The sequence below is a fragment of the Sander vitreus genome, chromosome 20 (genome assembly GCF_031162955.1).
Source record: "Sander vitreus isolate 19-12246 chromosome 20, sanVit1, whole genome shotgun sequence".
NCBI classification, from domain to species: domain Eukaryota; kingdom Metazoa; phylum Chordata; class Actinopteri; order Perciformes; family Percidae; genus Sander; species Sander vitreus.
In genome coordinates, this window is record NC_135874.1 from 16,786,845 (window position 1) to 16,812,188 (window position 25,344).

Here is a 25,344-nt window from a genome sequence, read left to right on the forward strand (position 1 = left end):
AAAGTTGACTTGAATTGGCTTCGGTGAACAATGTGAACGGCATAGTTTGGGGGACATTTAACAGCTGGCTGGTGCACGTGGATTAGAGGCACCTTAGGGGCTCGGCAGTGGCTCACAGTATTTTCATAGGGAGAGTAAAACATTTACAACCAAATACAAAGCATATACCTGGTGTGTCATCTTCAAACTTTAAAATATGTTCATGTATTGCCAAAGAACAGCATAACACACAAGTTGTATATTATAATTTAGTGCATCTTTAATTTTAATAATCATCCAGTACAAGTTATGTGAATGAAATATCGGAAAATGATTGTACTTTACATGATCTTTATACATGATAATAAAACCATAACAGTCACTTGCATTATTTTCACATGCACATTCTGTCAAGCTAAAAGTTTACAACATAATTAAAGAACATTATGCAACATACAACAACAGTATATGTACGTTTACACAACACACAGCTATCAAATTGAATTAAAAGCAAACTAATACTGACGGTAACTGCCAAAAAAAACTCTTCCAGTTCAGCTAAATCAGGCTACACTATAGTTTCACATATCAAAAAGAATGATTACACTTTGTAAACATTTTTACACACCTACAAACTCAGTAACTCTCTAAATGCGTTGAGGCAGATTATACAAGTAAACACTAAACAATAGAATAAACCACAAGAGCATTAAAACTTATGAATGATTGCATGTTTGTAAAAGTAGAACATACAGCATTTTAGACTATAGATAGCTTATCAATATTTAAAATGATGTGTCTGTGTGTGTTTTCACAGATCTACAACATGATTAATTATCCAACATCTACATTTCATCTCACTAAAATGCACTACAAGAAAGGATGAAATAATACTGTCAAGTGACTAGTTCACTAGTTCTAGACAAGTTCCTTCACGGTTATAATTCTCCACTTCAGTCTATAAATAGGAAGATGTCTTGAACTCATCTGGAACGTCGCTGTCCAGTTTACAGATCACCTTGTATATGGCCTTTTTCCAAGAGGGGTCTGAATCTTTGGCTGCAGAAATGGCACTGTAAAACTCGTGCAAGGTGATCTCAGAAACCTCCAGGAATCTGTCTGGCACCTGTAAAAGAGAACAAGTGGAAACATATAAGATGAATCAATAAATCATATTCTAATAATGAAAAAGTACTTCATGTTATGCTGTGTTACAAGCATACTGAACAATTCATCTTCAGTTTTCTCAAAGTCAAAAACATATGAAATGAAGACCTGTAGCACAGACCTGTAACACTCAAACTGATGAAAGGGAGCTCATCTCTTTGTTCTCTGCACACATACAATAAATGCAATGCTGTGATCATTAGCTTTCATTTAGAGGTCTCTTTGATTAGCTAGTCTTGTTTTCTTGAACGTTAACTAACTACTGGTGAGCTTTCTTCCCACGGATTCTACCCAGCACTGACAGGGCCAGTCAACAAAGCACGGTTCTGAATCCCACAAGGAATATGGCAAGAAGATTAAAATGATTTGATATAGGTTAGGTTTAGGTATGAACTTAGAAATAATTGTGGTAAATAAGGATTTGATGGGGCGACCTCTGGCTCACCCAGTAGGAGTGTTCGCCCCATGTTGGCCGGGTCCTGCAGTGGTGCGGGTTTGAGTCCGACCTGCTGCCCTTTCCTGCGTGTCACCCCCCATCTCTCTCCCACTTTCATGTCTATCCACTGTCGCGTCGCTATAATAAAGGGAAAAAGCCCCCAAAAAAATAATCTTAAAAAAAAAAAAATGTAAAAAATGTAAAATAAAAATAAAAGTAAGGATTTGATGTGGTTAAAGTTGGGCTAAGTAGCCCATAACTACAGCAGGATTAAAACGCATCAACAAATGAAGTCTTGATGCAAGGGATGCTGGGAGAAACCCAGGCTGCAGGGGATGTTTCCCATCCACTGACCAGTTAATACAACAGTTGTTGGCATATGTTATTTTTCTTTCCCCTCATCTCCTGACACAAAAGCATCCCTGGGAAAGGAATGTCTTGGTCCCAAGGTAAAGAAAACGGTCCCGTCCCTTTCCCACCAAACGGCCTTCTCCCTCGGAATCCACAGCGTCTTTCTCAGCATTCCGCATCAGTAGCAATCTCAGTCTCGCTCAGGCGTACTGGTCCTCTAATCCTGAGTTGTTTTAGTAGGATTTTGCGGCTTCCTCTTCCCACAGTTTGATAAAGCATCACTCTGGAGTTTAGATAATGGCTGTAAAGGCTGGCCAGCCACAGGTGCAGTGTGACACACAGGTCATAGCACGACATACGTGACCATGGCTACATGCTGACAGGAGGGCATACTTCAGCAGGTTAGTAACTGCTGTGATGAATGTGTCAACTCCAATGCTTTAAAGGAATAGTTGGGCATTTTGGGAAATATGCTTATTCACTATCTGGCAGAGTTAGATCCAAAGATTGATACCACTCTCATGTCTGTCTGTTAAATATCAAGCAACAGCCAGCAGCCAGTTATCTTAGCTTAGCATAAAGAATAAAAACAAAGAGAAACAGCTAGCCTGGCCCTGTCCTAAGGTAACAAAATCAACCTACCAGCACCTCCAGAGCCCACTAATTAAAAACAAAGTGAAAAAAAGAATTCAACAATTCATGGTTGCTGGGCAACTGCTCATAATAAAAATAAAAAAAAGATATTACATGTTAAATAGTGAGCTTTAGAGGTGCTGGTCGGTGGATTCTGTTACCTTCAGAGAGAGCCAGGCTACCTGTTTCCCCGTTTCCAGTCTTTATGCGAAGCTAAGCTAAACGGCTGTCATAAAACGAATAACCTTGTTCATCTATCACACAGTGTACAGATTACCTTTTTAGACAAAACCTCATGAGCAAAAATTCTGATAGAATCATCTCTACACAAACAATACAAACAGCAACATAAAAGAGGAATGACTAATGAGTGATACTTACGTGGAAGTCATTGGCTTTATTGTAGTGCATGTTCAGTGCCCGGAACAGCTCTGAGTCCCTGCTAACTGTCATGTCTTTGACATCACTGATGCCGTCAACAATAGACTGGCGGGCAAACTTCTCCATCTGGATGTAGTAGAACTCCCTGAAGTTACTGAACCACTTGATCAGCTGAGAGGTGATGCAGCGGTTGAACTGGAAATGGAGAAAAAAAACTTCACTTTATACCATTCATAAGCTTACAGCCAAGGATTCAAGGGTCCTGCATTGACAATAATCTGTCCAGCTAAGTGTCCTTGAGCAAAACAATGAATCCCTAGCAGCTGTCGAAGTGCTTTACGGACCTTTGATCTCTGAGTGAAGAAGGCAAAGGAAAGCAGAGACCATCCTTTTCAGGATTAATGAAATATGTCATTTCAGAATTTATTTTAGACTTCAATGAGAGCATACAAAAATTAAAAACAATATTAATCTCCCTGCTTTTCAATTAAAAATCAAATGGCCGACTGATGCGTTGGCATTAGCCACCCTTTCCATAATTGACTGAAAACCTGCATTTGGTACCTGTAGGGCAAAATGCCACCAAATGGTCTGTCACTCTACGCGACATTAATTGCTCTGAGCTTTTCCCACCAATGTCTGGGGTGAAAAAACATCTGTCAGGGCTCTGTATTTCTAAACTCAGTCTTGACATTAGTCTTGTTATTCTATCTCCTCATCCAGAAAGACAGAAAAAAATGCCTAAGGGCTGGGCAGGCATCAAAGACGTTTCTTCTCTCTGGTGTGGTGGGTGAGAAAGCGGCAGCATAAGGACAGAAGGAAGCTTCCCTCTCATTGACTCGGGCTGATAGGATGGAATCAGACACTGGGATTAGGTGCTCTTTTGTTCAGTGCCACTTCCCACCACAGGATTGTAAGCAAGGAGGAGACGTTTGCAGGGCTGCAGCAACAGCATCCTCCCCCCTGACCTCGGGGGTCAGAGCAGATTGAGAGGCAGGGGCCCGCACTGGCTCAAAGATCCAGGGCCACGGTGGAAGGAGAAAAGATAGGAGAGGAGATGGAAGAGAAACTCGAGAGAAAATTAGAAGGTAGGCAAGAGAGGAAGTAAGAGTGGGAGCTCATAAGCAGGAAGCATGTACTGTTCCTACTGGAAAAGATTAAAGAGTAGAAAGCAGAGATAAATAGGATAAATGAGAAGAACAAACAACAGGAGGACAGATAAGGAGACAAGAGAGAAGACAAAAGAAGGAGATAGAAGAGGAGGCATGACACGAGCCCAAGGCCAAAATACACAGGATGTTGTGTTTAGGGCCAGCTCATCGCCGCCTGGTTGCTGCCGCACAAGTCTCTAATACCAACTCTCTGTTGACACTCAATAGCAATGCCTTGCCTACAGAGTCCTTTGTCACTCCATTTGCTGACTGGAGTGGCTTTTTTAAAGAGAGAATGCCCCTGTATCTCCCTCTGCCCCCAGGACATACTAGCAGCTCAGTGGCTTTGTTATTTAAACCCTCTGCGTTTTTGTTTCTCTCCTCCGACACACTGCTGATTTTTTTGTCCCAAACACACACTGACAAGTAGATACCCGGGAGCTAAACACAGGGCAAACAATCCTGTTGGTTGTTTGCGACTTTAAATTAAAAAAGAGATTTATTTTATACATAAAAAAAAAGAAATTACCTTGACATCAGGGAAGAAGGTTTTCAGCACATTGGAGCTGGGGTAGCGGGTGTAGAAGAACATTAGCTTTGCCTTCTTCAGATGGCTCGGAGTGAGACCCTCCTGGATGTTCACATTTATGTTAAGGCAGAAGAAACTGGCAATTAAATACAACACACAGCATACAGTCCTTTGCAAAGTGATAGCAGACCAGAGTATTGTGTTGCCTCAATCTTCAGCTAAATTGAATTTCCCTAAAGAACAGCTCGGCTTTAACCAGGGAGTCAATAATGACCCTAACATGTGCTTATTGGCAAAACAGAATTACGAATTAGATTAGAGATTTTTAATTAGAAAGCAAAGCACTTCATGCCTGGATGTTATGACAGCTTGTTTTAAAATGTTTAGAAAAAAGGAGATGATTTTCTGATATAATTAAGTTGATTTAAAGATGACATATGTTGCTATGTATTTTTCCCTTGGAAAAAAACCTTGCAAAAATTTTGTAAAATGTTACAAAAAAGTAAAAAGTTACACATAATTTATTTTCTAAATTGTTTCTTAGGTTATGTGGTAAAAAAACATATTAAATGGTGTAACATTCAATATATATTTTCTTTATTGCCAGTATTAATAAATGCAATACCTCCTCAAGCGTTCCCCCTATGGCAATGGAGATACTCAGAAGCATTTCCTATGTAGTCCACCACCACCACCATGCCTTAGGTCATAATATTTCCTTATCAGGTCACCACGCCATACATTTATTAGGGAACCCTACCTTTGAAATACGGAAGTTTGGATGAAAGATTTATGTGGTATTGTTCAAAGAGAAGCAGAGCTCTTTGCTCCATAAAGATAAAGGGAATCCTGAGAGGCACCACATAATATTCCTATCTAATGCCTTACGACAAGAGAATCAACAAAACTGAACACTTTTGTGACTATTTTAGGATAATTTACTTTATAAAGAGCGACAGTAAACAAATTATTTATTTTAATTAACTCGGGCAAAGAAAGCTGAAATGTAGATATTATTCGAATCATATTGATTGTGGATGTTAGCAAACAAACAAAAAATAAAAACAAAAAATATTTTTTTTTCCCTGAATAGAACAATTCATCCCAGAGGGACTTTCTTTGAGTTCCTATGAGGCAAAACAACTGTTATCTTGCACTCTATTTCAATCATGTACATTCTGACAAAGGTATCCAACAACAAATGCTCAAGACAAGAGCTCAAGTGTTATGGTTGGGAGGCACTTTTGGTTTCCACCAGCACTCAGATGTGACCTTTTAGATGCACCCCTATCACTCTGATGAAGGAGAAATAGATCCTGCACCTTTTCAAGTCTGAAAAAACGATGCTTCCTGAAACAGAAACTGATGCTTTTTCTGCCTTTGAAAAATTGGCTTTTGTTCCTGGCAATTCTTATCAAAGCCTTGTATTCCTTTTTATTTGTCTTTTTCTAAACTTAAAGTCATTACTCTGCTCAGATTAAAGAAGACGCTATAATTTTCTATGGGGTTAGCAAGATCAAAGAAAAAATTCTCCTTGAAGTTTTTTACTGGAACTGCCCATGCTGCAATGAGCTTCAACCAGCCATTGTTCAAATGGAAGAGCTATATGATGAAGCAATATAGGGGGGGGGGGGGTGTATAAAATAAAAAGATAAATACAGCATATATGAGATATTATCAAACATATTTTGCTGTAGTGGGAAATATGATGTGACATCAAGATTTTCACTGCAAATTTGTACAAGTAGATTGTTTTTGAAGTCTTAAAAAATAAATGTATTATAAAATGTAGTCATTCTGTAATATGGGTTTTATATTTACACAGTAAAGTCACTGTTTTTTCATTTTTTAATCATCATTATTAAACAATATACTTCTAAATCCTGCATCAAGAAAAGGCAAAAAGCAAAGCCACCCTGGCTCGAAATATTTCTTTAAAGTGAAAGGATATGTTGAGTGACATATAGGGGTTTCGCTCAGCCATGCTCTGCAGTTCACCGCACTCGATCTTGACATGAGGAAGACACAGATTGTCGACCGTCACTGCCCCCAGGGCAGAGGGACGAGTGTGGTGGCCGAGGTGGCTGGATGTCACCTTGGACCTCATGGCGATGGTGTCCCAGGGCAGGTCCACTGAGTCGGGGGAGGTCCTGTCCATTGAAGGGGGCATGCAAGGGAGACCCCCGAAGTTGGAATGGGGCCCGTACTTAAGAAGATGCTCTAGGATCTGACTGTCATGCAGAGGGGTGCTGTAATTGAACTGAAATGGTGTCTGGTGCACAGGATAGGGCCTCTTCACTGTCGGGGTAACTGAGCTCAGAGGGGTCACTGCCGGTTTGCGGACCACCAGTGACAGCGCCTCCGTCTGGTCCTGTGGGCTTTGAGCCTCAGAGCGTTCATAATACTCCAAAGAGTGGGGTTTCACTGCAGCCTCCTCAGCATGGAGCTGTTCCTGGGTGGAGCCCACCTGCTGGCTCTTCCTGTCTGCACCCATGCTGAGCTGCATCTCTGGAGATGAGCACATGCGCTGCTGAGGGGACAGATCCAGCCCAGTGGAGGACACCTTCTTGAACACTTTGTCCACACAGTCATTCACAGCCCTGGAGAGCTCCTGCTTCAGGGTTTCCTGCAGGTTCTGACTTTCTCTCTGGTGTACCAGGTAACCAACTACTTTCATTCGGTTCTTACACTCTGCAGTCACTCTGCTATTCTTCCTTTCAAAATCATCTTCAGTGCTTATGTAGCGTGGCTCTGTGCTTTCTCCCATGGTGTCGTGCTCAACAGTGACTTCTGTCTCATCTCTGTCATTGTGTTCAGGGTCCTCCTGGTTGTAAACTTGAAGGAACTTTTCCTGGAGCTGACGTAACAGCCTCTGCATGCTGTGGAGCTGCTCTTTCAGCTTGTGACACTCCTCATCCTTGGTGTTGCAGTTATCACTACTGCTGCTTCCAGGTCTTCTGTTTGCCGGTCCTCCTACACTGTGTTCCTGATGTTGAGGCAACCGCTGCTTACGTTTGTTCTCTCTGTATGCTTCTCTGGCCTCTCTGGTGTCTCTGGCATCTGTGTCAGACCTCTCACTGTCTCCATGTTGCCTGCTGTTGGGAGAGCCCGCCATGACTCTGATAATGTTCTCCACTCTGGCTCTCTTTGCCTGCAGGTGGTCAGTCATGGGATGCTCCCCCTCCAGGCTGACTCCTGTAGAAACATGACCGCTGGGGGAGGCAGCTTCCACCGTGCTGTCCTTTGAGGAGACACTGCACTGGTCCTCCTGGCCGGAGTCAGCGGCAGTGGAGCTGGAAAGGTAGAAATTACTTTCATCTAGTGCCCTCTTGTTGTGGATTGTCTTGCGGAGGAGTTGAGAGATGATGGATCCGCTGGAGTATGAGGCCAGAGGCTCGTCATACATGTTTCTGCGGAAGCAAGGCAACATGACATCAGGTTTATCGTCCTCTAGGCAGCATTCACTGGAGTTGTGCATGTTCTGGTCGGGAAGACTGAGGTTCATGCTCAGTGAGAAAACTGGCTGCTTCGGCTACACGCGCAATCAGAGTTATGTGAAATGCAAGAATCTGAAAGGACAGAAAAGTGAAACACAGTTACGATAATAAATAATGAAAAAACACATTTTAAAATAAGACAAAAATGTGCTATAGCCCTTTATTTTTCTAAAATCCTGACATTCAAATCAAACTGTTATGACAAAATAATGCAATGTCTCTTTATGCTTTGGGTAGATAGCAAAGATAAAGTATATTAATTTGTAAAATGATTACCAGTACATTAATTAATTAAATACATACAACATTCACAGGTAATTCTGTCATTTTGTTTAGAAAACCTGAAATTACACTTGTGATTTTAAAATGCCTACATTAACAAGCAAATGTAGAATTACTGTGTTATAGAAAATCAAAGAACCCGACATTATTTGCAAGATCATCAGTTCTGTTAAAAAAAATAAAAAAGAAGAAATCCTTGATCAATAAGGGAGTGTGTTCTTTTGTATTATTTCATCTTGAGGTTGTAATAATGGATAGCACAAAGGATAAAAAGAACAACTGTAATATTCATGAAAGGTAAATTCCAGCTTTTGAAAGCCATAGACCACGCACAAGAAACGGCTCTGTATATACATTATATACAAGAGAAAGTATTATGAAAACATCTGTTTTCTTTGGTTGCCATCTCAAGGTATGATCAAGAGATGATCTTCATTGGTAAAAAAAAAAAAAAAAGCTCAATTTCCTAATTCTATGGTCACTGGCTTCATTACTTTAAAAGTGTATTTTATATGTTTTGTGCTTTAACACATTAACTCACAACATGTACTGCAAGTGCATTGTTAAACTAATTAAAAAATACTTCTGAATGAAACGATGCACTTGAAAAGTACAGATTCTACTATTTATTTCTAGACATTGGATTCTATATCAGTCCCACTTACGTTTCTATTTCTTACTTTTAATATAATTAAACATTCTATCAGAAAGACCAAACTCCTTTAGGAAAACATTTGTAAAAACAATTCAGTTATTTCACAGAACAAAGTCTGAGACAATTTAATTGTGTTTCCTTTACTCTTTACATTTTGAAAATGTCATGCAGTATACTGTAACAGGCTGTAGACCTACTGTTTGTTAATAAATGGTGAATTAGCTGATGCCCACCTGAAGAAGAACATAAACTGTAGCTACAGTTCATTTTTAAAAATGTGAAACTAATGTGTATATGAAACTATAATCTCAATAAGCAAACCAAATATTTTTGTAGTTATAAGAACTGAAATATTCACTTAATAGTCAATAAACACTTGATAACCTAATTAAAAACTCACCAAACGTGATTATAGGTGTCAGCTGTACTGTTAAAGCATGCGTCAGAGTGTCAAAAGCACCTCTCATGAAAAACCACTAAACTCTAGTGATGAGTTTTTAAGCGGGGTGAGCTGCAGGTATGCACTTTGTCACACTACAGGGCTGCAGTTTAACCACGATCACAGAGAGAGACAGAGTGAGCGGCTGTGATGGGACCTTACCTGTTGCGCTGGGAAGTGCTGCCGAGCTGATGGCCTGCGCACACTGTGAGATGGACAGTAACAGCGCAGGAGAGTCGAGGCATCAGACGGAGCTGGGGCGTGGCCATGTGAAAGCAATGAGGTGGTCACACATCACCCACATAATGTCAAGAGGAGGAAAGTATGTGTAAGGTGTTGGACTAATAGCTAGTGGTTGAAAGGTGGGTTTCAAAACTGATGGATTAAAGCCTATACGGAATTTCCAAAAATAGCTGGTAATTTGGAAATAGTATGCATATATGCCAGCCCATATGCATAGGCCAATAATTCAGATGAATCTAGCCTATAACTGAAATAATTTACATGCATAGGCCTATATGATGTACGGTTACATAACTCTATAGACTATAATATACTGCTATTATTTAATCAGTCAATTATTTTTGTAGTGTCTTCAAAGGGCAATTGTACCAATTGGTAGCCCAGCAGTGAAACAGAGACACAATAAAACCCAAAGCACACATAAACACAAAGAAGACAGGAGTGAAAAGTAGGCTACACGTAATTATTAATAAAAAATAGCAAATAGCCTATATATAGTATAAAACTATATATATATATATATATATATACTCTATCCTCTGCAGCATATTTGAAGGTAATGGCCTACTCAAAGATTAGCTTTGTCAGTTGAAAAAAATCATCTTAATTTTATTATATTCTATGTTTATATTACCTGTAACGTTATGCATTGCTTCATCTTATCTTAGGCTATATCTTATTTCTATTCTAAACTCTGTTTTTACGTTGTTACCTGTGGCTGTCTGCGAAGGTGGTTGAAGGTGCACCGTATTTTCACTATTTGTAGATTATTTCTCAGTGACCAGTAGTGAGGGGTAGAGGGGACCACAGTGAGGATTCCCCCCTCCTCCCCCTTCCACTCGGAGCACTTGGTTTATCCCACACTACTTCCTCGCATCTTGCGCGTCAGGGTTGTCGGTGTGACCGGAGTTCCCTTCCGCTGACAGGCTGCTGTCACACAGCCACCATGTTATCCCATTCCCGGTGTCTCACCAGGAATTTTGGCCGTGCCTTCTCTGCCATCCGCCAGGTAGGCAACAAGCAAATAAAATGTTGTCGTGGCCACTCGCTAGATGACTCCTCTCTGGCTGCGGGCGAAGGCGCAGCTTCTGTGTGTTCAGCTCTATCAGAGCTACCATTAGCATTAGCATTAGCTGTAGGCCATGATCAGGCCGTAACATTGTAAGCCAAGGACAGTATGACACTTTCCTTCACTAGTCTTGTCTTAAGACAGTACGCTTAAATCAGTGTTCTCTGTGTTGAGTTGGTCTCTCGTTTTGACATGAATGTTAAAGTTGTTTGACCTACGCACAAAATATCTTGTCGCAAACTTATCAAATACTAACGTTAGCCACACTAAGCTAAATGAACTGGAAGGTTAGCTAGCTAAGTGCTTTTAGCTGTCATGCTGAGGTCATATTGTGGTTTATGAGAGAAAACAACGCCCAGTTTAACTAACTTAATGGAATTATAATAGTGTCAATGTTTTTTTTTCCTTTTAGTGTGGGTGTACATTTCTGTCGTTGCATTAGAAGCTAAAGTTAAGTAAGCATAGTCAAATGTCAGCAAAGCCCTAACGTTAGTTTGTAATTGTCAGCGAGATTAGTAGTTGATAATTAAGCTTTAATGCAGCTGTTTAAGTAACGTTAGCTGCTTCAATAAAATATATATATTATGCATTTTCTGGTGCAATTCTAATCCAAAACCACACAAGCCACCTGTTTGCCGGATAATGCATTGATTAGCCAATGTCGTCGTCTAGCGCGTAGAAGTGACCTTTGACCGACAGCACTTACTTATCTCCCTGTTGATGACACCACTGCCATTTATGCACAATCCCAACTGTTATTTATGTTCACTGTTAGACATAGTTATATTGACCTTGATGTAAATTTTTCAATGTTGTCAAATTTTCAAGACATTGAGTTGTTCTTCTGCACAATACTAAACATTTAAAAAAAAGTTACAGACGTTTAATATTGACTAACTTTATCTTGTCACAGGGGAATAATGCATTAGCTCGTCGGGCCACGGCAGGTATGTCTTGTTACTGTTGAAGTCTGAAATCCCAATCTTTGCTTTTGGATAGTCCTGCTGCAAAAAGTTATTAACACATTGCCCTTTTCCATTTTCTTACAGCTCTATCAGCTAGCCATTCTATTACTTTGAACAGCAATGTGTAAGTACATTTACTCATAAAAACTTAACTATTTGAAGAGACACGCAACTTTACTGTGTGACTGTAAGTACACCATTATACCATATATTGTATATCATTAGATATGATGAATGACTTGGACTTGACATGGACAGTCTTCAGTTCCTCAGTCGTCAATGCTTCATGACAGTGCATGGGTGGCATGCACTGTCATGAACCTATTTTCCAATTATGAGTATAGCATGTGCTGTTCCATACACACAAGCCAAATCTGAATCATATTTTTTTGCACTCTTGGATGAAACATTAAAGTAGTGTTGGAGATTTGTATTACTTGTCTGAATTTATTACATTTTTTGTGTTTTTTGTTTTATTTTTAGAAAATCTGATCCCCGGTCCAGCGTCTTCCAAATCCAGTACTTCAGGACATCTGTAGCCTACAGTATGTTTGGGCCCGCATGCCTTTCATTTCTGCACTTATCTGAAGCTCGACCACTGATGTGTGGTGTGAAGAAATGCATCTCCTTTGATTTGTCTTTGTTCTCCAGGAGATGAAGTTGTCACAGTCAAAACCCCTGCGTTTGCAGAATCTGTCACAGAGGGGGATGTGAGGTGGGAGAAAGGTAACTCCTTTTATTAATTAACATACATTAGTTCCTTCTGAGCCTGTAAAGGATAAGCGGTTACAGATGAAGGATGGATGGATGCTTCTGATACAGATAACAACCAAGTTACAACCAAATTAAACAAAAGGTAGTCAGTTTGCTCTCAGATGCCAAAATAAAGCTTTCTCCCTACAGCTGTTGGAGACACCGTCGCTGAGGATGAGGTGGTGTGCGAAATTGAGACTGATAAGGTAAAACTAAGTAAATGCCACAATGTTTTTGATTGCTGGTAGTTGTTGGGCCTTGCCTGCAAAAGTAAAAGCCTTCAGAGTGTGCGGCATACCATGAATCAAAGTATTGGGGCATGTTCTTTTCCCAAAATAGTACTCAATTTTAACCTTTTTAAAAATTCATATTTGTGGGGCCTGGTGCAAGAGACAAGAAAAAGGGCAAATCATTACTGAAGTGTGTCACTTTCTCCTGACTGTGAATATTTTTTCAATCATTTCTTCTATGAACTTTTGGTGAAAGTTAAGTTTTATCTTAAATAAATGCATGCATTTATTACTTTGGCACCAGCCAAATCACAACATGTATGCTATTTAGAAAATATCCTATTATCCTATATGTAACTATTTACTTTTTTTTTTTTTATTATTAAACATACAATTATTTTGACTTGTGTTTTTTCCCTGCCATCAGACATCAGTGCAGGTTCCCTCTCCTGCTGCTGGGGTGATTGAGGAGCTTTTGGTCCCTGATGGGGGGAAGGTCGAGGGAGGAACTGCGCTCTTTAAGCTTCGAAAAGGAGGTCGTTATTGTATTTTCATTGAAAATTGTGCGACTTTGAAAATAGTAATACTTTAAAGTCTGCCTTTATCCTGATTGTTCAGCTCTGTGTCTTTAGCTGGTGCTCCCAAAGCTGCAGAAGCTCCAAAAGCAGAGGCCCCGGTGGCTGCAGCCCCTCCACCACCTTCTGCTACTCCCCCTCCATCTTCTCCCCCCTCAGCTGTGGGCCCCATTCCCACCACTATGCCCCCTGTGCCACCTGTGCCAGCACATGCTATGGACAGCAAACCAGGTTAGTTGTCATGAGACAGACGGTCTGTGTCATGTGAGAACTGTTTTGCTTGACATCTGTGCTCTTGACCTCTAGCTTACATGATTAATCATTGTAGGCACTGGCTTTCACCAGTTCCACTAAACTGATGTTTACAGATACTAACTGCTTCGTTATGTCTTTCTCATAGTTTCCACCATCAAGCCGACTCCTGCTCCAGTTGCACCAATGGCTCAAGCTGAGGGAGGGGCTAAAGCAGCCAGGACAGAGAGCAGGGTAAAGTGCAAAAATCACCACTACACCTAAATAACATTTAGGAGTATCTGATGACTGATGATGTGTTTAATGGTCTAGTACAGTAATAATTGGAAACAGAGTTTTAGTAAATCTGATAATTCTTGTTTTTTGTTTTAGGTGAAGATGAACCGCATGAGACTGAGAATTGCCCAGAGACTGAAGGAAGCCCAAAACACCTGCGCTATGCTGACTACGTTTAATGAGGTCGACATGAGGTAGGAAATTCTAAATGACCTACATTTTTTAGCCCTCAATGCTATTTTAGATATCAAACGTGAAATATGCTCCGCTGCATTAACGCATATAAATTGAACCGATTGAAAGAAGAAAAAAAACAGACCTTATAGAGTGTAGGAGTCCAAATCTGTTTAAATATCTATAAACATGTTTGTAAGTGTGCAGTACGCACACTGTATACAGTACATATTGTATGTACCTCCGTGTTAAAAGCCAAAACAACACTTGCACAAATGGTTATGGATTGGAATCTGCCCAATAGGAAAAGCTTTTTGAAACCCAATATCCTCTTAAACACTGGAATGTAAATATTTGGTCGTAATGCCATCTAAAACGAAGATAAGAATTGTTAAAACAGATTTTATTAATTTACAAGGAAATGTTATTGTCTGCACTTGCCCCCTGTGCTGAAGAGGACACTTTGAGGATTTCTCTTCCCCGCAAATGTGTGGTGTCAGCTTTCAGCTATTCAGGGTTTTCTATGTATCCTAATTAGATTGACATTGATGGTCTGGAGGAAGACTTCCCATGCTAGGGCTCATCTGGAGCCGAAGGAGCTAGTCAGAGCAGGAGGCTCGAGCATCTGTAGGGGCCCACAGAGACCTGCGCTCTGAGTGGAAGAGCTGCCTCAACCGATATGGGCTTTTATGACAGCCCAATAAGATTTACAGGCTCTAGAAAGTGAAGATTTTTATCGCTTCTTCTCTCCTTTCTCGGAGAGTCTGTGTCTTGGGAGGGGCTAATTATGTTAGCGGAGAAACCCTAGAGCTTCAACAGGGTTAGAGACAGGAAAACAAACAATTAAAAAGAGAGATACACGAGAAAAATGAGCAATGATGAAACGATTAGCGGGCCAATTTCAATAGCTTTAATCCACCGCGATCTGTAATAGCATTCTTTTATAGTCATAAAAGGCACTGTTTTTTTTTTTTTCTCCCTTTTTTAAGAGATTTTAGATTGTGACATATCTTAACATAGTTACAATATTTGAAAAGCTATTTTCATGGAGTTTCTAGTATCTCTGTTTCTAGTGTATCTTAGAGGTTAGTATAACATTAGGCTTCTATTTAAATGTGTGATAACCTATTATAAGCAATAGCCATGGATTGTCTTATTTTAGCTAATATCGTTTTTAAATATGGTTTATAAATTAAACAAAGCGGTAACACTTAAAAACCCTTCAAGTACATTGAAAAGGATTTTAATAAGGTATGAAAAAACATTTCTATAGTGAAGCTATAGTCGGACAAACACAATTAGCCTTTTGAATTTCAGTAATTTAGAGTCACGGGTATGACAGACATGTTGTGAACATAACATGTTTGGGGGTGGGGAGGTTGTGATAAAATGCATGTTTAAGTCATTCTTAAAGCACCTCTGTATTTTCCATGTTTAAATGAATGTGTATTTAAATCCCCAAATCTTTTAGCCCCACTGATTTTTCTTTTTTCTCTTTCCTTTTATGTTCATAACAATCATCATATTCAGTATCCTGTAGGCTTCAACCCTGCTTCTTGCCTTAATGCCAATTGTTAGATGATCTATGTTATGTTTGTATTTCCCTGCAGCAACATCACAGAGCTGAGGAAGACTTACAAAGATGCCTTCCTGAAAAAGCATAACATCAAGTTGGGCTTCATGTCTGCGTTTGTGAAAGCTGCTGCCTACGCTCTGGCTGACCAACCTGCTGTCAATGCTGGTATAGAATCAACCTTAAAAGACTGAGAAACCTCACTTTGTGGTGTTCATTCTGGTGGTCTTTTGCACGTATGTGTACAAGTCAGTGCATATGTGTCTGGTGAAGAAAACGATTTAAGTTTCAGTATAGTTCACTTCAAACCTTATTTACTGCCTTTAGACCCCCCTGACCTATTTAGATAGACCACAATGAAGCAGGGGGAGGGGTCTGATTGCTGGCTTTTACAAATCAAAAATAGTCTGTGGGTTTCATCTTCTATGGCTTTTTTTCTTGCATGTAACTGAAATTGGCATGCGTGAAAAGGAAATCAATCTTGGTGAAAACGTAGTGAGTATTTAGTTTTGTCCTGTATACATTTTTCTTCTGTGTACAATGATTAAACTTTCTTTGTGTTTTCAGTAATTGACGACATGACCAAAGAGATTGTGTACAGGGACTACGTTGACATCAGTGTGGCTGTGGCCACGCCAAAGGTGAGACAAGCACATTATATTGTTATGTTAATTGAAAGTGCTTGATAGTCCACTCGTCTTTAACGTGAAGGAAATTCAGTCCTGTAACTTTTCTCTCAGGGTCTGGTGGTTCCTGTAATCCGAAGCGTAGAGGGAATGAATTTTACTGATATTGAGAAGGCCATCAATTTGTTGGGAGAAAAGGTAATGTTTAAAATTGTATATTATGTCATATTTTGAGTCATGCGTTTGTTGTAGTTTATTCTTCTTTTTTTTATACCCTTGTTGTGAAAGTTTCTTATCTTGAGATTTCCTCAATGTGTGATTGATCTTAATTGTGGATGTGTGTTCTTAGGCCCGTAAGAATGAGCTGGCTGTTGAAGACATGGACGGAGGAACCTTCACCATCAGCAACGGTGGCGTGTTTGGGTCCATGTTCGGCACACCTATAATCAATCCACCACAGTCTGCTATTTTAGGCATGCATGGCATTTTTGACAGGCCTGTAGCAGTCGGTGGCAAGGTTCGTTTCCTCAATGTAATACATAAAATACACTGTATTTAGCAATAGAATGGTCACATCGAAAATGATCAAAGGATAATTGAATTGATAAACTTGCTGTTTTTAACTTAAAAAAATGGGTTTGGTTTGTCAAATCTGTCATACATACATACCTGTTTGCTAATTATCAAACAGTCACTGGTGTGAGTATTTCAAATTGTATATGCATTGACTCCTTTTCTCTTGTATTCCACTTTGTTTAGGTGGAGATCCGTCCCATGATGTATGTTGCCCTGACGTACGACCATCGTCTGATTGATGGAAGAGAGGCCGTTACTTTCCTGCGCAAGATCAAGTCAGTGGTGGAAGACCCCAGGGTGCTGCTCCTTGACATGTAAATCCTTGTGCACTCTTGGCCCAACCAAATAAACCACCCTAAACAAACAGTGGCTGTATTCACCTGATGAACATTACCGTAACTGCAGATGTTGTATCGGTTAACTAGAAAAATAATTTTTGGAGAACAGTTGAGTTGTACAATGGACATTTGTAAGGCAGCCAGTGATAAACAGTTCGCTGCTGTTGTGAAGAAATGTCGGGGTCTGGGGTTTCTGTGGTGCTGGTCTCTAGATCAAAAAAGGATATTCTATTACTTCCGCGCCAAATGTAATTTTATTACTTATTGAGAGATGAATGACAAACCTAGATAAACTCCATAGTATCATTTCATTATTTTGGTTGAGAGAAGAAGAATAAACACTCATGGGGCTATGTTCTTAAATGTCCAAAGTGAAGAAATTCTCTGAGAATTTATGCTATCTGTTTCTCAAATGAGGGAAATCTTTATGCTGTGTAAGAAAGACTATTTAAAAAAGTTTTAAACAATAAAAGCTGCATTACTCAACTGTAGTTTTTGTTTTGGATTTTTTTTTTTTTTAAATGTAACATGGTAGCTAAATTTACAAGAATAAACCCAGACCCATTAAAACAAAACCAATATTAAAGTTAGTAGTTAACTCTTACTAAGGCATTGTTAGATGATGTTCACTGCTTATCATGCAGTATATCTTGAATGGAAGCCTTTCCTTTAACTCGTCACCTGTCTGTAAATGGGCTGTGGACTATTGGTCAACTAATAAGATGAAAAAGACTTAATACCTAATAAAAGTCCCAAATAGTGATATTCTTAAAATGGTCTTGTCTTAGTCCTCTTTGGGACCATGCATAGCCTATTGAGCAATTTATAACGCTTAAGACCAACAGTCAATAAAATGCCATGGATAGAGAAGAGTAACATTTATTGCCTAATATCCTTTTTTCTACAATATTTAATGGCAGTCCAAACATTTGTAATTGTCAGAATTTAGTCTGTGTCAGTTTTCATGCGTGGTGATAATATGCAAGGATACTTTAAAATTTAAATATATACCAAAATTGCATCAAAGGTACCTTAAATTACAATATAAGACTCTCGCAAGTTACAATAAGTCAATTTGTTTCATCTTTTGGAAGAGATATGGTTTACTAGTTTTGTTCATGTTTCAGTTTTTATTGTGTCATTTTTCTTTGGGAAGCACAAAGTGCAAAGAAAACCAGGGGTCTGGTGCATCCATTTTGGCCACTCAGAGGTGAAGCAGCTGCACCTGCTAGCAGCTCAGAGCTTTCCAGGAGACACTGCTGAAGAAGGGATGACACTTGATGTCACTCACACCTCCACCTCCAGAACCCAAGCGATAGCCAGCATCAAACTGAAGCAACTGCAAAGCAGCATAATGGAGAATTGAGATACTGTAAAATGAAATCACACCATCTATGTTGCAATTTAGTGACACTGAGCATAATATTTAGAACAGAAGCCTAACCTCAGTGAGCAGAGACGCAGCTGCAGCACCCAGGTGGTTGGGGATGAGCAGCTGGGTGTGGGAGTGGATTCCTGCTGGATGGAGCTGCCACAGTGGCTGGAAGCACAGTGAGCGGAGTGTGTGAGAAACCATGACCCAATGCCACAGTTTGCAGGAATGGTGCAAAATGACAAAGTTGCAGACTTTACTCTTGGAAACTGAAAATGCTTGTAGAGCCTTTCGCTTACCATTCCTGTTAGGAGTTCAAACAACAAAGCCCCAAGACTCCACCAATCACACGCCTCTGTAACTCTGGACACACCACCAATTTCTGTAAACGTACAACAAAATGAGTTTAGTTGTATTCTTGCACAAGATTTTTTAAAATGAGTTTTGGTGTCTTCATATTTCCATACAATGTGCAGTACTTGACCTTATTCCGAGTAAAGTGGACCAGCTTAATCCTGCCACTAGGTGGCAGGTTACACCAGGGAACAATCACTGGTTTCAGCTTACAGTAATGCATATTCTTACCTGGAGCACAGTACATCTGTGCTGTAGCTTTGGAGCTGATCTCTGACTGAACCTCACTCCACTGTCCAAAAAACGTCAAACACACCTTTCCTGTGAAAACATTGTGTTTGATCAAAATCAAAAGTATGGTGGTTTTCCACATGTGGTCTTTTACATGTATTTGATGAACTCACCGTTGCTGGTGAGTAGAACATTTCTAGGGTTGAGATCCCGACACACAATGCCTTGCTGATGTAGACTCTCAAGGGCCAGCAGAATCTGAGCCCCCCAGACACACACCTCTGCCTCTGGAAGCCCCCAGCAGGTCTGCATGGCCTTATCTGTAGTACTGGAGTACTTCACAGGGAACCGAGGCAGATGGCACCAGCCATCCACCTCTATGATCTGGTCTTCCCCCTGCTCCTCCGATCCTTCTGAATTAAGGTAAGCATCCACATCCTCTCCCCTCTTGTGGGGCGGGGCTCCAGTAGGACCAGAGGAGAACCAGCCCACATATGATCGCCCTTTTCCAGATGTCACCTTCTCTCCAGGACTCAGCAATTCACAAGCCTCCGCTTCACCCTCTCTTGCCTCACTGGAACATGTTTCCCCTTTGTACGTCATCCCTGAAAGGGCAATGGGGGCCCCTGAAAATGTCCCCTGTTTTCCTGCAATGCTGTGGCAGAGGGACGCAGAGGAAGGCCAGTAGCTTTCTGAGGTGAGCCTCATGTCTGTGTTGTCAGAAAATACTGCTCTGTCCGTGCTCCTGATGACTACCATGCCATTTCTATCCTCAGTGGTTGGACTGCTGCTGTCCTGCTTTGAGTCTGTAACCATATCTACAGAGTTACCACTCAAAACAGATCCTTGCTGAAATCCATTGCTATCCCATGATGCCCTGCCACGGATCTGGGTTTGGCAATGGAGAGGAAGATGCAAGATGGCAGGGGAAGAACTCAAGCCATTATTTTCACTGTTTGGGGATCCTGCTTTTATAAATGAGGTCTGATTTGTATGAGGTGGTGTTTGTCCTAGCATGCTATTTAAATGACTGTCAGTCACTGCATAGCGGTTTATTTGCTCACAGTTATGTGCTGGATCTGCAGCTTTCCAAGCCACTTCAAACTCAGAGCTGCACTCTGTCAGTCCCATTCCACCTTTCTTCTTATGAAGTACTGACATGACATCGAGAGCGTGACTGACACGAGTGCAAGACAGAGGAAGAGCAGGCTGTTCCTGAGTTTCACTGGAGTGCAAACACAAACTAGGAGCTGGTGGATGGATGCGGGTGTCAACCTGTGTCCTCGTCGGGCCTGAATTCAGAGTTAGCCGATCAAGCTTGGTATAAAATGATGCTGCAGAGCGTGTGTTCTGCAGACAACCCGTCTCCTCGATGTAGGAGTGAGTCCCGCAGCTCTCCAGCCTCTGCTGAGTCTCATCCCATGAGGTGGGGAAGTCTGCGTCTGGGCTCTCGTCGCTCAATTTTTCTGGAATCACTCCTGTGCTCCCTCTGCTGTTGTGCTGGTAGTCTGTGCTGATTGTGGGTGAGGTGTAGCTGGCCTTCAGCTTGATGCTTTGCTGGCCAGAAGTGAAGCATTCTGGGTGTTCCTTGGCCTTCTCGTTCCTCAGCTTGTGCAGCTTGGAGAAGAGCCTCCCACCTAGGACAATATGGAAAGAAAAACTAGATCAGACATTGGAGCGAAGTGCAAGCTTCAAAATCCACCCAACATGCTCCTATCAGCACTGAGAACAGAGAGGTTGTTAAAAGCTCACCTTTGACATGCTCAAGATGCAGGTACACAGCATCCTCACTGACGTAATATCTTAGCAGCTTAACCATGTATGGCACCCCCTGAGGAATGATGGTTGGCTGGTCCCTGCTCTCCCAGCTTGACTTGACCAGACTCTGCAAGAACACATACACACATTTGGGCTGATCTTTTTAGGAAATGCACATGTTTATATGGAGAAAAAAAGGGTATTAAATCAGACATGGTTTAAAAAGAAAGAAAAGACTGCTTGGATTGCCCCCTTAGAGATTAGTGTCTGTCTGTTACCATGTCTCTCTGGTCATTGAAATTTGAGGTGCACTTGCCCTGGCTAAAAGGGTGAGAGCTTTCTGGCAGATCAATGCTGGATGATACTCAGGGAGACAGGAGGGAAATAGCTCCCATCAACTGGCCAGCCACAGTATATAATAACAACCCCCAAAACATCTCCACTACCAGTGGATAGATGTAGGCATATGGAGGCATTTTTAATTTAAATGTATTATAATATAGAGCATACTCTTCAGTGTAATACTATACCTGGAAGAAAGAAAGGAGGAAATCTGTATACTCACCTTTACAACAAATGTCTCCTTATTGACCATACTTTTGACAATCATGACCTTTGGAAAGAAAAATAACTTCAAGGACTGTCAATACACAAAGCCAACACTGATATGGAAACACAAAGGTAGTAAGTGTTACAGTCTTACCTTATCAGTCACTCCCACCACCTTACACATCTCCAGATCCTCCACAGGCGAACTCAAGTGTCTGATTGGACGGAATCTCAGACTGCTATAACCCTGGTGATGAAAGTCATGCATGTCACCTACAGAAGCAATCATTTTTTTTCCACAGTATTTGAGATGAATAAGGCTTTAGTGTGAGACAGACAGTCACTAAATGTTTAGTCTCATGTAAGAAGCAATACAGGATGTGCTCTTTTATGTTATTCAACTCTCAAGGACTACAAGCTGGGAATGCTGACACTTTAATGTGACTTATTCAATATTTGACTTATGAACACTTTTGTGAACACTAACAATGCCTCAAGCCTACATTTCGCTGTACATTTAGAGCACATGAGAGACAATAAGATGTATGTTTTGTAAATGATAGTAAAGGAAGAATATCTTACCCCTAAATGAGAGCTTCCTTTCCCCAAGTTGTCCTGCAGATGTGTTATGAAGATTTCTTCAGCTCTCTTCAGATATTGGGTTGTCTTTCTTTTCACAGCCTCCCGACGATCCTTGTTTGGGTCCACTGTAAAACAGTAAAGTTCTATCAAATAAAGAAAATACTGTAGCTGTGTGAATAGAATCAATCTAACAGACAAGATCCTGTCCTGACTACACCTTAGGCTGTATCTAGAATAAAGATTGGTTCCACACAGCTGACTATTTACACTGTGGAGGGGGAAATGTCTTGCCAGTGAGGGAATCTGTGTTTAACCTTTGGTTTGTGACTTCCTGTTTTTTTTCTGCTCCACATGTTCCCATCACATGTCTTGTGCAAACACACCTCTTGAAATTCCTCATCATTACATAGCCTTAAAGACTTGTGTGAAAGACCAAATGTCCACTTACACTGAACCCCATTCAACAGCAAGTCCACCCCATTCTTATAGTAACTGAAAGCTGCCTCATAGTCCTCATTGACCTCACTGTCCAGTGCCATGCGGATCTGCTTGGCTGCCTCCACCAGGTAATCTCTTTTTGCCATCGCTGCCTTGTTTTGGACGTCCGTCAAGGACCAGATGGGCCTGAGCATAGCATAAATAGCATAAAAAAACAATACTGTTTATTCAGCTGGACTTAATTCAGACATGGCAGAAATTCAACAAAAGAATAAAAAATAACAAGCTGTCTCAAATTAGAAACTGAAACTGAATCTTAAGCTGTTGTAAGTAAATCACACTGTGGCTCTTAAAGAGTCTTCTTCGGAGTTACCTTTGCTCCCTTGTCTTATCAACAGCACGACACATCTCTGTCTGTTGTCACTGGGCTCGGTGTGAGTCTGCCCCCGTTGATTCCAAGGCTCAGGTCTTTGCAGCACAGCATTGTCATCTGAGCCAATGGAAACAAAGAGTTAACCTCCAGACCAGCACAGGAAGTGAGTACAAGCTTGTGACTACTATTTTTTGATGAATGGAAAGAAGCAGAGTTGCCAACGTCCAAGATGACAGGGAGATGACTCAGAGCACTGAGGCACACTGTCATTTGTCTCAGGTAAATCACGTAGTCATGGGGATGGTAGAAACCTAAAGGTGATGACTGGAGAGAGTGTCGACACCCATATTTTACTATATTTTTACAATAATATATTCCACACTGATCTAGGACATCAACCCACACACTTACACAAATCACGTAAAGTGGATTATTTCCAGTGGGAAAATACAATCTCTGCTGACACAAATGTTATAAACAAAAGTCATCAAATATTATGCAATTGATCTTTGTCACATTATACAAATGTATTACCAGTCAGACAGGGAAGGCTAATGCTCACTAGAAAACCTACCATTGATGTAAGATATCATTTATTTCCCCTGAATTTCGGCTACAGACTAAAACACAAACATCACACACACGCACACACATACACAATCACCCCATCCTGGTTACGATCATGGAGACGACATCATCTAAGGAGTGTTATGAAACACACAAAGCCATCTTCAGTCTCCTCCATCATCATCTTCTCAACATGCACTTCCATACCCAATGAGTTAGCGATCCACCATGGTAAATAAATGACCAAATAGCACAGAAAACAAGCACACAAATATACACACACTGTACCTGATGTGAGGCGAGCGTGCCCTGGACCTTCCACCCCAGCAGCAGCATCAGCAGCGGCAGCAGCAGCCCGTGTCTTCGGCAGCCTCAACACACTCCTCTCAGGAGCAGCGGGAGGACGAGAGAGCTCGGGAGAGGCTGCCGATTGGCTGAGCATGATGTCACTTTAAGGTACCATTTCACACAAGGCGCTAACTTCTCCCCCTCTCATCCTGACAGATGCTGGCCGATTTAAAGAGACAGTACTGTTTTTGTGTAAACTGACTGAAGGCCATTTTCAACCCTGACTTTTACTTCCAAAATGGATTGTGTTTAGCTTTTTTGTCCCATATGAAAATTGTAATCGCAATTTATTAAATGATTATGAATGAATACGAATTCCTTCTACCGCTGCTCCATCGAGAGTGTGCTAGTGTACTCTTTCACCACATGGTATGCCATCTGCTCAGCAGCAGACAGGAAATCCCTTCAGAGGGTCATAAATGCTGCCCAGAGGATCACTGGCTGCTCACTGTCTTCTTTGGAGGACCTTTTCAGTGTTCACTGCCTCAGTAGAGCAGCCAGCACACTGAAAGATCCAACCTACCCCGGACACTGTCTGTTTGACCCGCTACCCTGTGGTAGACGCTTTAGTTCAATCGAGTCACAGACAAACAGACTCAAAAACAGGTTTTACCCCAGAGCCATAGGTTAGTTACATTTCAACTTCACCTTTGTATTTATTTTTGGTATTTATTTATGTGTATAACGCTGCACAGATGTTCACATTCAATCGGATCTTAGCATATTCCTTGTACATATTTATTCCTAACAGTGTATATATATGAATATGAGTGATATATGAGTATATGAGTGTGTGTATATATATATATATAACCACTACAGTATATTGTTTTAGTCACAGAAAATGCACATATTGTTATCTGTAACATATCTTTGTATATTTTTTATTCTCTATTTCTGATTCTATGTACTATATCAGGATTGCTACTTAATTTCATTGTACTTGGTTGTGCAATGACAATAAATACATTCTTTTTTATTCTATTACAGTATTGCTTTGATGTGTCCCATCCACTATGAAAGGAAGGATCACCCTGCCCAGAATCCATAATCTGCTGGGTCTTGGTGCTCTGTGCCAGATGGAGCCAGGCTCCAGTCACAGCACAAAGGAGAGTCATTACCCCCTTAAGGGAGGGCCGACTTACAGAGGGGGGTGGAAGCTCCAGCATGGAGCAGGATAGTAAGAGAGGAGGGGGGCCTGAGATGCTACAACCTTATCCAAAAAGCAGAAAGGTAGGGGTCTGATTTAGTTTTATGATAACTTTACACCCTTTCTCAAATGTTCATCCAGTCATCTTTTATTTTTCACACTTTTACATAAATTAAAACAAGACAGGACACTAATTTCAATGTTTAATTTTGATTTGATTCCAGACACACAAGTGCAGTTTTTAGTACTAACTCAGAGACATTCTGTTAAAATCATGTGTATCAATCATAATACAGCAGATCAAGAATAAGAGGCGTCATTCTTTGTTAAACCTCACATTGTAGGATGCATAATAGCCATTGTTGTACATGTAAAGCTTCTGGTCAGTGGGATTGTAGTGCAGGTTGACAAATCGTTCCTGGAATTTTTGAATGAAAATACTCATGTATCTCTCCTTTCCAGTTTTGGTGTC

The 25,344-nt window shown here is 40.7% G+C and overlaps 3 protein-coding genes across 3 annotated transcripts; 1 reads left to right on the forward strand and 2 right to left on the reverse strand.

The window, feature by feature from the left end:
* Nucleotides 1-249: 249 nt before the first annotated feature.
* prox2 (prospero homeobox 2) lies at nt 250-10,651 on the reverse strand. Its single transcript, XM_078277094.1, has 6 exons — nt 10,456-10,651; nt 9,663-9,754; nt 6,579-8,196; nt 4,628-4,735; nt 2,948-3,142; nt 250-1,105 (listed from the first exon to the last, which is right to left on the reverse strand). The coding sequence occupies exons 3-6, from the start codon at nt 8,130-8,132 to the stop codon at nt 938-940; spliced, it is 2,025 nt and encodes a 674-aa protein (XP_078133220.1). The 5' UTR covers nt 8,133-8,196; nt 9,663-9,754; nt 10,456-10,651; the 3' UTR covers nt 250-937.
* Nucleotides 10,652-10,666: 15 nt separating this feature from the next.
* Nucleotides 10,667-17,641, forward strand: dlst (dihydrolipoamide S-succinyltransferase). Its single transcript, XM_078277092.1, has 15 exons — nt 10,667-10,752; nt 11,726-11,759; nt 11,862-11,901; nt 12,261-12,322; nt 12,429-12,503; nt 12,681-12,736; nt 13,188-13,296; nt 13,393-13,566; nt 13,736-13,821; nt 13,960-14,057; nt 15,648-15,778; nt 16,178-16,251; nt 16,351-16,434; nt 16,586-16,753; nt 16,996-17,641. Exons 1-15 carry the CDS (start codon nt 10,690-10,692, stop codon nt 17,128-17,130), a joined length of 1,389 nt encoding a protein of 462 aa, XP_078133218.1. The 5' UTR covers nt 10,667-10,689; the 3' UTR covers nt 17,131-17,641.
* Nucleotides 17,642-18,013: 372 nt separating this feature from the next.
* On the reverse strand, nt 18,014-23,769 carry rps6kl1 (ribosomal protein S6 kinase-like 1). The gene is made up of 12 exons (XM_078277091.1): nt 23,663-23,769; nt 22,808-22,924; nt 22,445-22,620; nt 21,997-22,121; nt 21,569-21,661; nt 21,431-21,478; nt 20,860-20,992; nt 19,281-20,744; nt 19,108-19,197; nt 18,822-18,904; nt 18,595-18,690; nt 18,014-18,489 (listed from the first exon to the last, which is right to left on the reverse strand). The coding sequence occupies exons 2-12, from the start codon at nt 22,840-22,842 to the stop codon at nt 18,379-18,381; spliced, it is 2,454 nt and encodes an 817-aa protein (XP_078133217.1). The 5' UTR covers nt 22,843-22,924; nt 23,663-23,769; the 3' UTR covers nt 18,014-18,378.
* Nucleotides 23,770-25,344: the final 1,575 nt, after the last annotated feature.

Bases quoted from the DNA above. Each gene is read 5' to 3' on its own strand.
- prox2 (XM_078277094.1), bottom strand. From the start codon at position 8,132: ATGAACCTCAGTCTTCCCGACCAGAACATGCACAACTCCAGTGAATGC. The intron at 4,736-6,578 runs ATATCCTTTCAC...ATAAATGTGAAC, and splicing joins ACCCCTATATGTCACTCAAC to ATCCAGGAGGGTCTCACTCC. The intron at 1,106-2,947 runs GTAAGTATCACT...TCTCTTTTACAG, and splicing joins ATAAAGCCAATGACTTCCAC to GTGCCAGACAGATTCCTGGA.
- dlst (XM_078277092.1), top strand. From the start codon at position 10,690: ATGTTATCCCATTCCCGGTGTCTCACCAGGAATTTTGGCCGTGCCTTC. The intron at 14,058-15,647 runs GTAGGAAATTCT...ATTTCCCTGCAG, and splicing joins TTTAATGAGGTCGACATGAG to CAACATCACAGAGCTGAGGA. The intron at 16,435-16,585 runs GTAATGTTTAAA...GTGTGTTCTTAG, and splicing joins TCAATTTGTTGGGAGAAAAG to GCCCGTAAGAATGAGCTGGC.
- rps6kl1 (XM_078277091.1), bottom strand. From the start codon at position 22,842: ATGTGTCGTGCTGTTGATAAGACAAGGGAGCAAAG. The intron at 22,122-22,444 runs GTAAGTGGACAT...ACTGTTTTACAG, and splicing joins GCTGTTGAATGGGGTTCAGT to TGGACCCAAACAAGGATCGT. The intron at 18,490-18,594 runs GTTAGGCTTCTG...GCTGCTTTGCAG, and splicing joins CTGCGTCTCTGCTCACTGAG to TTGCTTCAGTTTGATGCTGG.